Source organism: Fragaria vesca, linkage group LG6 (genome assembly GCF_000184155.1).
Source record: "Fragaria vesca subsp. vesca linkage group LG6, FraVesHawaii_1.0, whole genome shotgun sequence".
NCBI lineage: Eukaryota > Viridiplantae > Streptophyta > Magnoliopsida > Rosales > Rosaceae > Fragaria > Fragaria vesca.
The window spans coordinates 35,405,785-35,421,873 of NC_020496.1; the positions used below are offsets into that span (position 1 = coordinate 35,405,785).

The 16,089-nt window shown below is 37.6% G+C and overlaps 2 protein-coding genes across 2 annotated transcripts; one reads left to right on the top strand and one right to left on the bottom strand.

Annotated features, from left to right (window-relative positions):
- Positions 1–6,248: 6,248 nt before the first annotated feature.
- On the top strand, positions 6,249–10,903 carry LOC101293035 (bifunctional monodehydroascorbate reductase and carbonic anhydrase nectarin-3-like). The gene is made up of 10 exons (XM_004306217.1): positions 6,249–6,302; positions 6,512–6,618; positions 6,708–6,810; positions 9,257–9,422; positions 9,526–9,758; positions 9,954–10,060; positions 10,179–10,284; positions 10,364–10,564; positions 10,677–10,730; positions 10,829–10,903. Exons 1-10 carry the CDS (start codon positions 6,249–6,251, stop codon positions 10,901–10,903), a joined length of 1,206 nt encoding a protein of 401 aa, XP_004306265.1.
- Positions 10,904–11,283: 380 nt separating this feature from the next.
- LOC101302854 (RING finger and CHY zinc finger domain-containing protein 1-like) lies at positions 11,284–14,505 on the bottom strand. The gene is made up of 12 exons (XM_004304429.1): positions 14,283–14,505; positions 14,089–14,176; positions 13,894–13,953; positions 13,379–13,411; positions 13,208–13,285; positions 13,047–13,090; positions 12,743–12,783; positions 12,565–12,647; positions 12,379–12,470; positions 12,180–12,249; positions 12,051–12,092; positions 11,284–11,956 (listed from the first exon to the last, which is right to left on the bottom strand). Exons 1-12 carry the CDS (start codon positions 14,384–14,386, stop codon positions 11,804–11,806), a joined length of 888 nt encoding a protein of 295 aa, XP_004304477.1. The 5' UTR covers positions 14,387–14,505; the 3' UTR covers positions 11,284–11,803.
- Between the last annotated feature and the right edge of the window lie 1,584 nt (positions 14,506–16,089).

A 16,089-nucleotide genomic window follows, 5' to 3' on the forward strand; every position in this document is an offset into this window, starting at 1 on the left:
CTGGGTTTTCTAGATTTTTGTCTTCAACTTTAAGAGAGCATAACTTCCTATCCACGGCTTTGTTTTCAAAACTTAAGCTATGTACTTAAAGCTTGTAATCCTATCTTTATAATAGGTTTTGGTTCATAAACTTTTGTTGGATTTGAGTGAGTGGAAAGTGAAGCCAAAAACCACAGCTTACTTACTGTTTGGGAAGCCATGGCTGGCCAGAGAGAGAGAGAGAGAGAGGTGGGGTGTTAAATGGAATTTCCAGTTGAAAAATATGTCCAGTTAGCAACTTAACCACTGATTTGGACGGCGACTTAATGGATGGACCAAATTGTGTGACATTGGATAGTTAATGGAGTAATCGATTGAAATTGAAAGTTAATGGAGTAAACTGTCGAGCGCATGAAAGCTAATGGAGTGATCAATAATTTCTCCTATTTTTTTTTAGAAGCCCTAAAGTTGCAGCAGCCAGTTACAATTCTCTCTCCTCTCTCCCGACCCTCCCACGCTCTCTTTCTTCTCGTGTTGTTTTCTCCTCCATCTGGCCACCAAATTGGACGCCGCCGGTTTCGTTGGGTGCCCACGGACGTCCTCTCCAGTTCTGGGACAGTCCCGTTCACCATCTCTCCGCCTAGAAGCTGCCACAAAGCGGCGGAGCAGCTGCTGCCTCGCCAGAAAACCTATGATTTCGGCGGCGACAAGAGGCTAACTTAGGTGAGTCTAGTTCCTCTCCTCCTTCTAGTAGTGGCTAGGCATAGATTGAAGCATGTTTATGAGTTGTTGAGCCCAGATTTGTAGATTTAAGGTTGTTTTCATGGTGGAAGTTGCGGGGCAGTTTCTGGCCAAATTTGGTTAAAACCTTAGGTATTAAAGTTGCTCTCCATGCTTCAATCTACAAGTTTCATGTTTTGAGTTTGCCCAAATTCTGAAGTTTTGGGGTGGCGCGTGAGGCCCACTCGTCGCCGCCTATGGCGGCGCATGGCAGTGCGTCCGGCAGGGTTCCTAGCTCTAGGTTTCGGTGGTTAGCTAGCTCTTGCTATTGTGAGCTTGTTGAGATGTGGAAATTCTAGGTTTGGTGTAAGGTTTGCATGTTAGGACATTAAGTTTAATTTTAGGCTTGTGTGAGGTTTGAGTTTAGGTTTTGAGGATTAGAGGCAGCTGTATTAAGTCGTTAATTATGACGACCTTAGAAAGTTGTCCTCTCGTGGGTTAAGGTTTGTTAAGGGTGCAATATTCTCTTTAGTTGTTTGGTTACTAAGGTTAGTATTTGTGTTGTTTAGGTAGCTTGTGGAGTTGTTTTTGAGCTTGGTTCTTGAGTTTCTTTTGTGAAGACGCAGTGGGATTTTTAGATGAGTAACATCTCACTATGGTTGACTTTGTGACCTATTTATTTATGGTTATTGTGTTGATTATGATGATTATGATTGGTGAAAATGTTGATGATGATGAGGATGATTATTGTTGATGATGATGATGATAATTATTATTGATGATTGATTTTTGATAATGATTTTAATGATGAGGATGATGATGATGATAATGATTATGATGATAATAATTATTATGATTATCGATTTTTGATAATGATTTTGATGATGATTATGATAATTTTAATTTAAAAATTATGTTTTTGTTTGTTTTAAAATATATGAGTTTGATCGTCAACGGCTCATAGGTAAGTTAAAACAAGTTTTCCTTATATGATTATTTTAAGGTCCTTGTGATCATAATATTATTGGTGATTGATAGATTATTTCTTGTGGAAATATCTATATTTATTCATATAAATATATCTATGTGGAAGGATATGATTTTTTATGATGTGCTCTTTGAGTTGTTGATGATGTTGAATTAAAGAATATGCTAATGTTTGTTTTTAAAAATAAATGAGCTTGATCGCTAACGGCTCATAGGTAAGATAAAACAAGTTAGATAGTCAAACTGGGTTCCAAGCCCTTAAACGGGTGATTGGTTACGGTTATGATGATTCTACTCTTTTTGAGAATTATTGTGTAGATAGTCTAACTGGGTTCCAAGCCTTTAGTCGGGTGATTGGTTACGGTTATGAAGCTATTATTATTTTGTGATGTGATATTGGACAGTCAAACTGGGTTCCAAGCCTTTGGCCGGGTATTTGTTACGGTTAGGAATAGAGCTCTAGTCCGTCTGTCGGTGTAGGTCATGGGAGATACCTTATGGTATCTGGGACCCATGAGTACATGTTATTTGTGAAAGTGTTGAAAATGTGGTTTTAACTTTGTTCTTAATTGTTGTCATTTAACTTGTTTTGAGTATCTCCTGAACTATGTTTAATGCAGGAGATCCTTCAATTCTTATTTGTGTGAATTTTGAGTGGAATTCATGAACTATCATTATTTGTAGGATTCTCTTATGATTGATTGTTATGTTTTCTTAATTACTTTCTTTGAATTTTTTTATTGTTGAGGAAATTCCTGAACTAAGTTTTAAGCAAGAATTTCCGGTTTTGTTTTTGTGTGATGTTGGGTTGAGATATATTTTGAGAGTTACTCATACGGGCTTTTTAGTTTACCGGGTTTGTTGTTTACAACCCGGTGCACCTATTTTTGGTGTAAGGGTTAGACCTGCAACTGATAATCAGCAGGGTTGAAGCGGTGGTTTAGGAGCTGGGTTTTAGACAATGTACAATTATTTGTGTATTTTGTTATTTTGTCTTTAAGCTCTTGTGAGTGACGTTATTATTACTAGACTTTTAAAGTTGATGTAATTAAGGAGATATAATGTTTAACTCAGTTGTTGAGTTTGTTGACATTTACATTTCCAGTATTTGTTTTTAGTTTGATAGTTGTTGAGTAGGTTTTGGGATATTAAGATTTTAAGATATATCATGCCCAAATTTTTGAAAATTTACCCTTCGAAAATTGGGGTGTGACACATGGCATCCAAATTGATTATTTCCTTGCTCTCACACTCGTCTCTGTAATCAAATTGATGAGAAAGAGGCGAAGAAGAAGAGAAAATTTGGCTGTGGTGGCTCAAGCAAATCGACGACGCATTTTGCATGTTCGTCGACGAAGACCTCGTCACCGGTGCCGCTGGCAAGTCTTTTTCGCTGCAGTATTCTCCAGGTTTTTTATATTCGGGTCATGTTTGAGATGGGCTCACCAGTGGCGAGGGAGTAATCTTTTGGAGATAAATGCAAAAACTTGAGTTTGGTGGATTGGGGTATGTTTTGGATCAGGTTTTTCTTTTCCTAATTCATATAAAAACTTGATTAGGTTTAGAAGAAGGATGTATTGAATAAGTGTGCAGATTTTTTCTGAGATTTGAAGTGTGCAGATTTGAGTTTTTGTAGGGTTGTGATTTGATTTGAGTTTTTGTGGCGATTTCGGGAGAATATGTACTCGAGTTCGAGTTGGAGCAGAGAGAGATGGTGGTTCGAGTGGGGAGGGTGTACTCGAGTCTTTACTTGATTCTCATTCCATTTAGGTGAAATGTCATTATTGTCCTTTTTCTGGAGGGGCATGTGCGCGACACGTGACCAAACACATGGCGACGTGATGGAATATGACCTCCAGCCTCACATTGGTAACGAAAATTAAGTGTGGGTATTACATTGGTAGGTTTAAAAAGTTGGGTATCATATTGACCTTGACACAAGAGTTGAGAGACTGATGATGAATTTTGTCATAAATCTATACTTCTTTACTGTTGCCAAAGCGACATCCAGATCTAACCCAAAGAACATACAAGGAAGCCAAAAAGCAACCAAGAAAGTGATTGTGCTACATTGCAGATTGAGACGGTGAAGTAAACGCGCCTTTCACGCGCGTGAAAGAAAACTACCCTTTGAGCCCCCCTCTCCCTTCCCGGTCAAACGCCATCGGCTTTGCCGCTGCATTTCGGTCCGGGAGAAGATGTGTATGTCTCTCTTCCCTATCCTTTTTAGATCTGGCGGTTCTACTTGCCCTCTCGACGGTGTCATTTGTCTATCTGACGGCCTGGTCCGTCCTTCCGACGATGTCTCCGTCCTGTTTTCGGCAGGGTAGTCCGTCTTCGGTTTTTACTCCTCCCCTCATCCAGATCTAGTCTCATGCTCTGTGTATCTCTCCGAATCACAACTTGCAAGCCTCCTAGACAGCCTCCACCTCCATCCTCATATCGTACGTCGTCTATGGCCTTAAAGTTCCAGATCTAGACAACTTCTTGTCGTTTTCTTTCCGGCGGTTGCAGATCTGTGATGGGTGTGCATCTTGCTTTCTGATTTAGTTTGTTTAGATTGGTTCTATGTTTAATAGGTGGAGCTATTTCATATTAGGATCGTTATTTGGCCTTCAACGCAAGTTTTCCCGGCTAATGACGCGGCACATGCGGTGGCGGTCGTCGTCCCTAAGCTGTGATTGTGTTTTTGTAGCTAGGTTTTGTTCTGGTTTGGGCTTTCTTTTCTTTGCTTGTTGGATCTAGCATAGTTTTTTTTTTTCTTTTTTAACTCTGATATTGTGCTAAGTGGTGACGGCCTGAGCTTGGTTGAATGGATTTAGGTTTTCCGTTTCTTCTTTTTTAGATTATGTACGGGGTACAACAGTGGGGAAGACCTCCTTTTAGTATGGCCGTGATTGGCTTCCCCTCATTTTATGTATTGTATACAGGTGGGTTTGGGAGGTAGTAATTGGTTGCTGGATAGGAGTTTATTTCTAGTTCGTGGTTGGTTCTTGTAATTGAATGTTGTCTTTGTACCTAAATCTGTTTTAATAAAATGTTAACATGTCTTCAAAAAAAAAAATAAATAATAATAATAATAAAGGAAGCCAAGAAACAAATGCAAGAAATACTCTAATACATATCTCGAAAGCCTATTCCAACCTAAAAACTCATCAATCATAACATACATCCAAGCTTCTTAACTGTTGTAGATATCTCATCTCCACTACGATTCATATTTTTCTAGCTCCCACAGTACATGCATCTTATCAAGTATTTCTTAGAATATCTAATTTATTACAGTGAATAAAAAGTTGTGGGGAAGAACACAACATTAAGACGTGGTAAGACGCTATGGTTTACTTGGAAGGCAAGAAAAACGAAATGAAGCATGATACAAGTTGGGCCACATACAACTGATACTAGTTGCTAGTAGATCGGCTACATGATGCATGTCTAATAATTTAGAGGAGCTTCGGCCATTGAATTGAATTAAGAGGTTTCATGTCTCCCACGTAGAGCGCCTCCTATTATTGAGGTTAATTGGCACCCAGCAAGCCACCAATTCGTAGGTGGGTGAAAATTAATCCGGATGGTGTATGGCAACATGTCTCTTAATTATTAGAGTTGGTTATTAAGGTGGTATTTTTCTAGATTTTCGTTGTTCCTTTTTTGGCGTCTACGCTTCTAATTATGATGTTCCTAGTTGAGGTAGAGGTCCTGGGCGTAATTCAAGCTATCAAGTTAGCGTTGGGTAAAGAATAGAAGCATATAAATAAGGCCTCTTTGTCCTTCAAATCTTCGTGATCATCACCTTGTACATTCCTGAGCGTTTATGTATTGCTTGGAGTAATTGCTTGTAACTTATCTCACATATGCATGCTCGGTCTTCTTATATTTTCGGAAAGGGTATGTGACTGATGCTCTTGCTATATTAGTTTGTCCTTGGCTAACATGACATGGTGAATATGTTAGTGTTCCATGTTTTCGTATGTGAGGCATTGGTTCTCCATTTAACTGTAACTTTTCAATTTGATTACCAAATACTGTTGAGAGAGTTTTATGACATAATTTCTCACAAATGTATATGAGTGGGATAAGGTTCCTCGTTTTGAAATTATAGTATTGTTGGTGCCCACGAAAGAGAAGATTGGGGAAGAAATGGTGGCCTTTAGCCAGTTTTACTGTAGTAATTTTTAATAGTATATGCATGGTTTGTTGCAGACGTACGTAGTGATGGTTAAGTCAAAAACTCCTCTTCAGTTCGTTGCTTTCACTCTTTTTCTTCTGCACTGGCAACCAATCAAACCCATCAGAGCTGGCCATGGAAGTAATGCCAAAATATACAAAGTACATGAACAAATTCATCATCATAATCAATACCATAGCTAATTAGGTTTTTGGTTGCAGTGGAATTAGAAATAGGGTATGATTATAGCGAAGGGAGCGGGACAGGTCCAAAGCACTGGGGAGAGCTTAGGAAAGAATGGAAGGCATGCAAAGATGAAAAATTGCAATCTCCAATAAATTTGTTGGATGATCAGGCTAGAAAAGCAGTCTCAAGAGTATATGATCTGAAAATGAACTATAAGCCTTCAAATGCAACAATGATGAATGAAGGTCATGCTATTTCGGTATGGTTGTGCCTACCTAGCTGATATTGTTTACAATCTTTTCTTGGAACTCCTATATTAGATTCATCCACAGAAAATTTGTATAATAGTTTCATTATCACTACCTACGTTCATACCGGGCCCTTTCATTCCCTGAAAATGTGGTTCACCTAACATTGCTCTTTCTTTTTTCTTTATTTACTAACTCTTTATATTTTCAATTGTTACAGCTTGAATGGGAGGGTGATGCCGGATCCATTCAGATCAATGGCACCGATTACTTCCTCAAACAATGCCATTGGCATAGATCATCTGAACATTTCATTAATGGCAGACGGTATATCTCTCTTCTTTCTTCTCTATTTGATTGAAAAACCAAAAATGCTTCCTCCAATATGTATAAACAGATCGACTGCGCTTTATCAGTTACGTTTTGGAATTGCACATGGTTCACCGAAGCCGGAATAACAGAGTAGCTGTAGTAGCATACCTCTACCAAATTGGTAAACGCAGTCCTGTTCTCGCAAAGGTGAGTTAGAGATCGATATCTGTACCAAAAAAAAAAACCAATCAAATTGGTAATTTAATGTGATAATACCATACTTTAGCTTTGTTAGAGGAACATTATGAGCTGCATATATATCATTGGTCATTGAATAATAGGAAACTAGTGGCATTATGTCTGACGTTCTGCCTTTCAGATGAACAATATGTACGTGTCATCTCTAAGTACTGGTTTAAAGAAGGAAATAAACTTGGGAGTGGCTAATCCAAGAACGATAATACAGCCAAGCTCACAATTTTACAGATATATGGGCTCACTCACAACGCCTCCTTGCACAGGAGGAGTTATTTGGAGCGTAAACAAAAAGGTACAACGACCTCTTCATCATCACAAACCAATCCAAGTTTTGTTTTTCTGAACTCATGTAATTAGATTCACATCTTCATCTCAGGTACTTTCTATTTCGAAAGGACAGCTGAGGTTTCTTGAACGATATGGAGTAAGTGACCTATCATCTGCATATAAATCTACACATCTTCAGAACGAACCGCATTATATTAACTTCTTTTGATCGACTTGAATGCAGAATGCAAAGATGAATGCTAGACCATTACAACCTCTTAATGGTAGGGATATCAGTCTCCTTAGTTGGCCCTCCGTGGGGGTCGCATAACTGGCACTCTGTCCTTTTTCCTGAGTGATCGAGGAGTGCATGGTAGACGTTTTTGACTGGTTTTATTAATTCCTCCAAATTTGTTATCCAAGGATACAAATTTACCGACAACCTTTTACATGCCCACCCCAATAACCACCATGCACCTAGATCAAGTAAAAGGTGGTTGGCAAATTTATATTTGATTTCATCCATTACTTTTGTAAATATTTAGGTCTTTTTTTATTTTATTTTATTTTTTTTTGAGGATACACCACCTCTTTTTTTGTAAATATTCAATCTCCACCACCTTTTTTTTTTGTGTGTGTAAATATTTAGGTCTTGTTATTAATGAAAATGGAGTTACCCGTTACAAAAATGCAAGGTCTCCTCAATTTTTAAACCGTTAGTTAAGAATGAGAGAGGTCAAATGACTCAAATCCATCCTCCACAATTTTCCTAAAAAAAAAATAATAAATAAAAAAAAATAAAAAAGAGCAAACACCTAAAAAAAGAAATTAGAGAAGGAAAAAAAGAAGGAGCTTGGTCTCTAGCCAAATACAGTCCTCTTGTTCATGCGGCTGATGAATTATGTTCAGTCACCAGAGTTAGGAAAACTGGTAATTACTTTAGTATTTAGTTTTTTTTTCTCTTTCGTTTGTGCTTTTTAAACACCCTTAGTAACCAAAACAAAAAAAACAAAAAAAAGAAATTGGAGAAGAAAAAAAAAAATGATACTAACATGCAACCAAATAAAGTATATTTTGCCGAAAGTGAAAATTAAAAAGCCCCATATAATTTTATAGCAAAGAGATCGAAGCAATATGATCTTCGGGCACGAGTCCCACCAAACCACAATAACTCAAGCAAGACAAAAGTTTGAAGCATCTACAACTTAGTTCCTTTAACAAAATACATGTGAATATATAAATTTCATTTCAAATATGCGGAGTAAATGATTGCCGCATTTCAGTCAAAGTTTCCAAAGAACCAAATCTATTAGGTAATTCCAAAAAATGAAGATCTAGAGTTGAGCCAACCTCCAACTACATATTTTTCCAATTAATTGTGACCCAAAGTAGTTCAATTACTTCAATATCTGTCATTATCTCCCTTACCACTGAACTTCAAATGTCAAGATTTAAATTAAAAGCACCAAAAATGCACCTTTAAACTCTTAAAACACACCATCATTTGACCTCAGCCACTCGAGCCATCTGTATTAATTTTCACCTAACCCATTACAGGAGAGATCCATCAGCCTCATTTGACCTTAGCGAATTAGCTTAGGCTGTCGATTGACAAGTTTCTAGATTCTACCGAAAAAGAAAAAAACAACTAGTTTAATTTATAGATTCTAGTTCGTTGTTATTGTATATATATCTCTAAAGAAAGATGGGATGTCATTGTTTTCGGTTCTCTGAATAGATTCTCAAGCCTATATATAGTTTTCTTGTTAGCAAACAGATAATGAGAGTCGAAACATGCACAAATAAAGAAATTGATTGCTTATATATAGTTTTCTTACGTCCCTCACTGGCTGCAGGTTGTTTTACTCCTGTAAAGTAACTGGTTTATTTATCTCATTCTGGTATTAACAAACTTCTAAGTAATTAATTTCCTAAATAAAGTTTACTCACCATCAATAAATACCGATATTGGCATGCATCCCAAGAAACGTAATTTAGAATTACATACCAGTTACATCGACTGGTAACGTGAGGAAGCTCTACGAATTTCCTTAGGGTTATAAGAACAAGAGCTTTGCATCAAGAGAAGAGTGTCTGAATTAATTAATCAGCCTACCATTGATCAAAGATGTTGAAGGATTCACTTCTTGGCTTCTTTGTCGTAACCTTTTTCCTTCTTTGCTGGAACCCTACACCCATCAGAGCAGATGATTCCCCAGAACCGACTCACATCAGAGAAAATGGTTCACACCCGATACATGAGTGGCCACACCCGACACCCGACATCCACCATGGTAATGTCAAGTGCTCAAATCCACATTTCCTTACTAGTTATTCTTTTCGTTGCTACCATGATCATCATCTTCATAATTAACGATTACGATTTTTGGGTTCTAGATGCTGCAACTCCTGAGGTAATAGAATTTGGTTACGGGCAAGACGACCCGAAAGGACCACAACACTGGGGAGACCTTAAGAAAGAATGGAGCTTATGCAAGGAAGGGAAAAGGCAATCACCAATAGAGATATGGGAAAAGAATGCCTCCAAAGACATCACATCTTCAGACGATCTAGTAGTGAGTTATAAGCCTGCGAATGCAACTATCAAGAATGAAGAACATGCTATATCGGTAAGAATTAAATACAAGACCGATCCTACTTAGTTAGTGCATACATGGAGTATCTAATCAACAAAACCTTCTGTATTCTGTATTTAGTAAGTTTTAATGAGTAGGAGCTGGTGTAAAATTACCATTAATTTCTACGTAGGAGCTGCGAATGAAATTACCATTCTTAATTGTAGTAAAATGAGTTGTTGCATGCAGGTTCTATTTGAGGGTGATGCTGGCTCAATTCGAGTCAACGGGACAGACTACTTCCTCAAACAATGCCATTGGCACCACCCCTCTGAGCATATCGTTAATGGCCGAAGGTCTCTCTCTCTCTCTCTCTCTCTCTCTCTCTCTCTCTCTCTCAAGATGTTTTTTTTAGATCAAAGGATGTTTCTTGAATTATATGTGATGCGTCTAAACAAAAACTATCTTTATCAGGCATGATCTGGAATTACACATGGTTCACAAAACCAAGGACATGAGCAAAGTAGCTGTAATCGGATTCCTCTACAGACTTGGGGCACCTAATTCTTTTCTCACAAAGGTAAAATCCTATATATAACATCTATATACATTTGTAAGAACAGGAGAATATATAATGGTGCAATTCAAATCAACTTCAGGTAACATCACAAATCACGTCTTTGATTGGTGTACAAAAGGGGATACCATTGGGAGTGACTGATCCAAGGAGGGTGAAGAAGGCTCATTTCCAAAAGAATATGGGGAAGCCGAAGAAGGCTGGCTCTAAATTTTTCAGATACATGGGCTCTCTCACTACCCCTCCTTGTGTTGAAGAGGTTATTTGGCACTTGAACAAGAAGGTACAACCTCTTCATCAGACCTTAACATTTTTTCTTTGACACTCGGTACATTTGCATATTGTTCGTAGCATAAATTGAGAAGCAAGTTAAGCTAATTATAAACTTCCCACAGGTACAATCTGCCTCCCCTGCACAAGTGGAGCTACTTCAGGATGCAGTGTTTGATGTAAGTTCTTGATAAAATACAACTATGCACTATATACACTTCAAGATCGATATGGAGTTTGAACATGCACTAACTTCTTCTGATAAACTTGGCTACAGTTTGCGAGGAACAACGCAAGACCAATTCAACCTCTAAACGGCCGAGGATACAAGCTCTATGGGGATTATCACTGACCTTGAAAGAGCTTGAGTGACTGACGAGCTCAATAATTCGATAAAACTTTGTTATTTTCATTGTAATAAGTACTTACTCAATTAGATCAACTCATGATCTTTCATGTCTGAAAATTATTAATGTATGTACGTACTTCAAAAGCTATTGTTACAGTTAAGTTATATATACCAGAAGGTCTATATTGGCTTCTTAATGTAATTCCACAAGTTGATCAGTTGTTTTTGGTGAGCCGACCTCATATATTTTGATTATACAGGTCAAAGTAGGATATAGGACAAAGTAATAGTTCAAAAGATATGCCTGCCAATGAAACTAGGAAGAATATCGGCAGATTGAAACCCAAATAGCAAGTACGTGAATTCTTGCGGACATCAAATTGTGTAAGCAAGTGAAACCATTATCATTCCAAAAGTTCAATCGGGAAATAGTTTGAGGAATACGAAAGGTTATGAGAACAAACAAGGTTAACGTCTGTCTCTCATTCCCTCAAAGCTTCTATACGTCTCTGTCTTTCAGCTTTGGCCCTTTTTGAATCTCTAATATGAGTAATATCAGTTACAAACCTAGGCCTATAGTCCTATACTTATATTTGGATCAAAATTGATTATCACAGTGGCACCTATGATATATGGGAACATACTTTATACATGATAAAGCGTCATACAATTTATTCTCATACTATTAGAAAGCAAACCTTATCCCTCTCCACTGGCATGTGAAAATTTGCTCAAAGCAAATATTCAACCAGTGAACCTACAGAGAAACTAGTAGGCAATGAATAAGGGACAAGCACTAACTAATACTCCAACCTTACCCAGAACTAAAAGCTTCCTTTTCTGACCCTGACCAACCCAACTTAGGAACTAAAATGCATCATATGGTAATGACCTGCAAGTCATTCACCTCACCATCTGTGAAACCCTTGATGAGCATGACGCTGGCCCCCCTTGTGTCTGCCTCGTATTGTAGGATTTGCAGTTGAGGCATTTGTGTGCCACCATGTGAAAATTTACCTCCGAGGATTGCCCACAATCATTGCAGAGGATCCAGACCTACACATTTACAAGTACAGTAAGAGAGAGAACTATTAAATTCAGTCACATTTGTTGCAAAAGTGGTAGAAAGTAATCATACTGATACACTTACCATCTTATTGGCATACATTGGAGGCATTGGAGTTGCGGCAATCTGAAATAGGAATGAAAGAGATTAGAAATCCACAGCAGATGGGCAACAATTGAGACTCGTATTGCATGGAATCATCAGGTCACTTACCTCCTCGTCCAGTTTAGCCCACACACGTGACATATCACAGTACGATTTTGAACAAACTGGGCAAGAATACCTGCGCATCAATAAACAATTAGATGAATTACAACAGAAGCTTCTTTATATAACTTACTAACAATTTATATCGGACTCTAAAATTTCATCGACATACCCATATATATAAATGAAACAAAAATTGGCTTACTGGAAATGCCGCTCCATCTCTTTTAAACATTCCAAATGTATAGTGTGCCCACATGGTAAGACAGTAATGTCTGCCATTGTATCGAAAAGAAACTGTGCAAATAACTTATGTGAGTTGGTACACTGTAAAAAGAGAATACCATATTAATAGGAACAAACAAGTTGCCTAACATCTTCAAAAAATTACCTCAAAGCACACAGCACAATTGTGATGCATTGCTTTTTCCACACAATTGTGTGAGTCCTTCAGCACTGTTGAGTAACAGCATCCTAAAGAACATACAGAGATGTTTTAATTCAGACTATTTAAAATCACATGGTTAAAAAGATTTGTAACTATTAAAAGCCCAAGGTTATCATCTTACCACATCTGTCACAGTGGAAAAAGTTCTCCGCACCTCCGGTTCTGTAATACCAATTAAAACAAACTGAGAAACATGCAAATGCTTTACCGAAAAGTAAAACAATGAAACGTAATACCTACTTACAACAATGAAACTTAATCCCTAATTATGGCAAAATGAAGCGTAACCGCTACTTACGACAATGAAAATATGCAAGACACACAGATCGAACAAACAACATTCAAAGCAGAACGACAAAAATTAATCGTAGTGAACGATAAACATTAATCATAGGGACGACAAAAAATGCTGCAAAGAGTCTAACCTGCAGATACCGCATTGGTCACAATGATACTGCTTTTTCGAAACCTGACAACAACAAAGTAAATTTCTAGTGACGCAAGTGTATTGAAGACAATGCTTCATATCTACGGGAAAGTGAACTTAAGATCTCCTTCTTCATCAATTAACAGCTGAAATACTTACGTCATCATCAAAAAACTTGCATTTGGGGCAAAAGTAGTTTCCCATGCAAACCCCACATTGCCTACAGTACTGCTGAACCTGAAGGAAGTAAGAAATTCAGAAGTCATCAACATCAACCTTGAATATGGAATCAATATCACAGTTATCAGAACAATTTAAAGACAGGCTTACATCTTGTTCTGTGCTGCACATTGAACAGATGACCTAAAAGACACAAGCAATTGAGGATTAGTGTACCTTTACCACATGAAGAGACCACTTCAATTCAAAATGAAAAGGACTGGTTTCAAGTTGGCATAATATCTCCAAGTACTCAAATGAAGAATAAAAGAAAGATGTTGAGCCTTATCCACAAAGTCTAGATCTTTTTCATACAAACCCTTTAACGCTACACATCATTAGCAGACTTAAAAGAAAAGTCAGCGTCTATAAGTACATCCATATCCTGCAGAACCAGGATCAACTCGAATCTACTAAAAAAGGTCAATTTTATGAACTTTTATTCCCACTCTCTTTCAGTAACATTTTCCTTAAACTTTCCTTCTCGAATTAAATTGATAGCTTTTCCTCAAAAAAAAATTAAATTGATAGCTGCATCTAGAACCTATAGCTTTAACCTCACAGTTGTAAAATTAGAACAATTCTTCTAAAACAAGAAAAAAGAAAATATAAGCAAAGCAACCAACCTTCTTGAGATCATGGCGAGGAACATCATGGCGATTAACGGGTTCAACAGCCAACGAGTTCTACACCAAAACCAAAAACAAAGAAAACAAAAACCCCAAATCATAAGAAGCTGAATCATGCATTAAAATTTCTGCAATAGCAACTAAACACAAAACCCCAAGACAAAAAAAAAAAAAAAAAAAAACACAACTGACCTTGGATTCATTATGGCAATGCCTGCAGTCGAAAACCTCATCACAACAAGGAGCTATGATCTTGCATCTCCGTCTGTAATGCATGCACCTTACAAAAAAAAACACAAGACACATTACAAATAAAAAAAAAATCAGCTAATAAAATCATAAAACGATTACTTCCTCAACAGAATTGAAAATCACATGATCAATACCCCAATTGCCCAGATCCCTTCTTCCTAACGACAGACTGCTCGTAATGTTCCTTCCCAAAACCCACCTGGGTCTCGAATCCGCCCTCCATTTTCTCAATCTGCATATCAATCACTTACAATAGATCGAAGCTTGAAGAATGCTTAATTACCAGAGAGAGAGCGAAATAGATAAGAGAGTGGAAAGCCCTCTGACGCTGATATGAATTTGATAGTTTCCTTTCTCTCTGTCCCACCTTTTATATGAAACTGTTGGCGAGGTGCCACGCCAGCCGACATTAACCTAATCTAATCCTTCCATGATTAGCTCTAATAATTGCGCCTCTTTAATTTCATCCGAGAACGACGGAGATTATAGCATTTTTTTGTTTTATAATATCTGGAGTGAAGAAACGACGTCGTTTTTGGGAATTGATTCTGTGCTCAGTGTGCGGGTCCCATGAGATGGCGGGAAAGGCGGGGGTTAGTTAGTTAAAAAGGCGGGATCTGAAGGGTAATATGGGGAATAATGTGGATAAGGGTTGCTGACTGGACCTGGTTGGGCCAGGAAGCAACATGCCGATTGTCGTTTTTTAGGGTGTATGTAAGTTGTAACGCTTTTTGGGGTGGGTCGTTTTCGTGACGAGTTGGGGCTAACGTTTGGATTTAATGGATCACGTGCGGGGTTATCCAAATCTACAGTGGTGGTTCTGCGTACGTGGCAGTATGGCATGCAGAGTGACAGCTGGAAAAGTCAACTGGCATCAAGTGTATGGGTCGTAGCAAGTTGGGCGCGAAAGTTTGGGGGTACCAAATTGTTGAAAGCCCATCTGTGATATCGGAGAAGGTAATGGGCCAAGAAAACTACTTGACCAACAAAACCCCAGAGGCTCCCCTACAATAATCCTGAATCAAGCACGGCAGAGGCCTCGTCGAAGATTCTCAATGCTGCATATTGATGCATTTTTTCAGTGTATGTATACACGATGAATTACAAATGTCATGGATGATATAATGAGGGACTACACTCATAACTAGCGTGAGACAAAGTGTACATGTCTTCTTGATTAGAGGAACTACTAATTAAATACGGGTACACGATGAGGCCGTGACACAACAGTCACACAGATTAACAAGATTCTTAATCCGACCAACTACCAATATCATTGATGAGGAGATATCGATATACCAATGGCCAAGTAGCAGCGTTGAACCCATGAAGAATTGATAACGTAAGTTCAAGTCAATACAGAGATATGAAGGTGTATATAGCTAGTCCCCTCACATTGTGGGGTTTAATGAACTTTCATTATTTGGCGGGAACAAAAAAAATTGAACTTGTAGAAAAGGTATTTTTATGGTATAGTATTGTAACTCTCGGTAGAAGACTAAATTTTCACAAGCGTTAGTTCATTTCTCTTACCCAATTTCCTTCTTTTTTAGAAGACGTTTCTCTTTCTCTATTTCACTTTTTTAGACAGGTAAATGTTACAGTATTTATTTTACAATTATCAGATTAAGGGCTAGTTTGGTATTCATTTTTTTAGTATATGATTCCGATATACTGTGAAAATAATCAATTGTGAATTAAAATGATTTTGTGTTTGGTAAATATTAGTTTTAAATCTGCTGCAAAGTCAAAATATATTAATTTCTAGTGTTTTTATGACAGATGCTTCTAAAAGTAACTTTCAGGTTGTTTCTAAAAACTGCTGCCAGTGACTTATAATTTTCAAAACAAACAAAATTTTTTTTTCTTTGATTTACCAAATACTATAAAATCTAAAAATTTAGATAGAAGTTGATTATTTTAAAAACGAAGCTATACCAA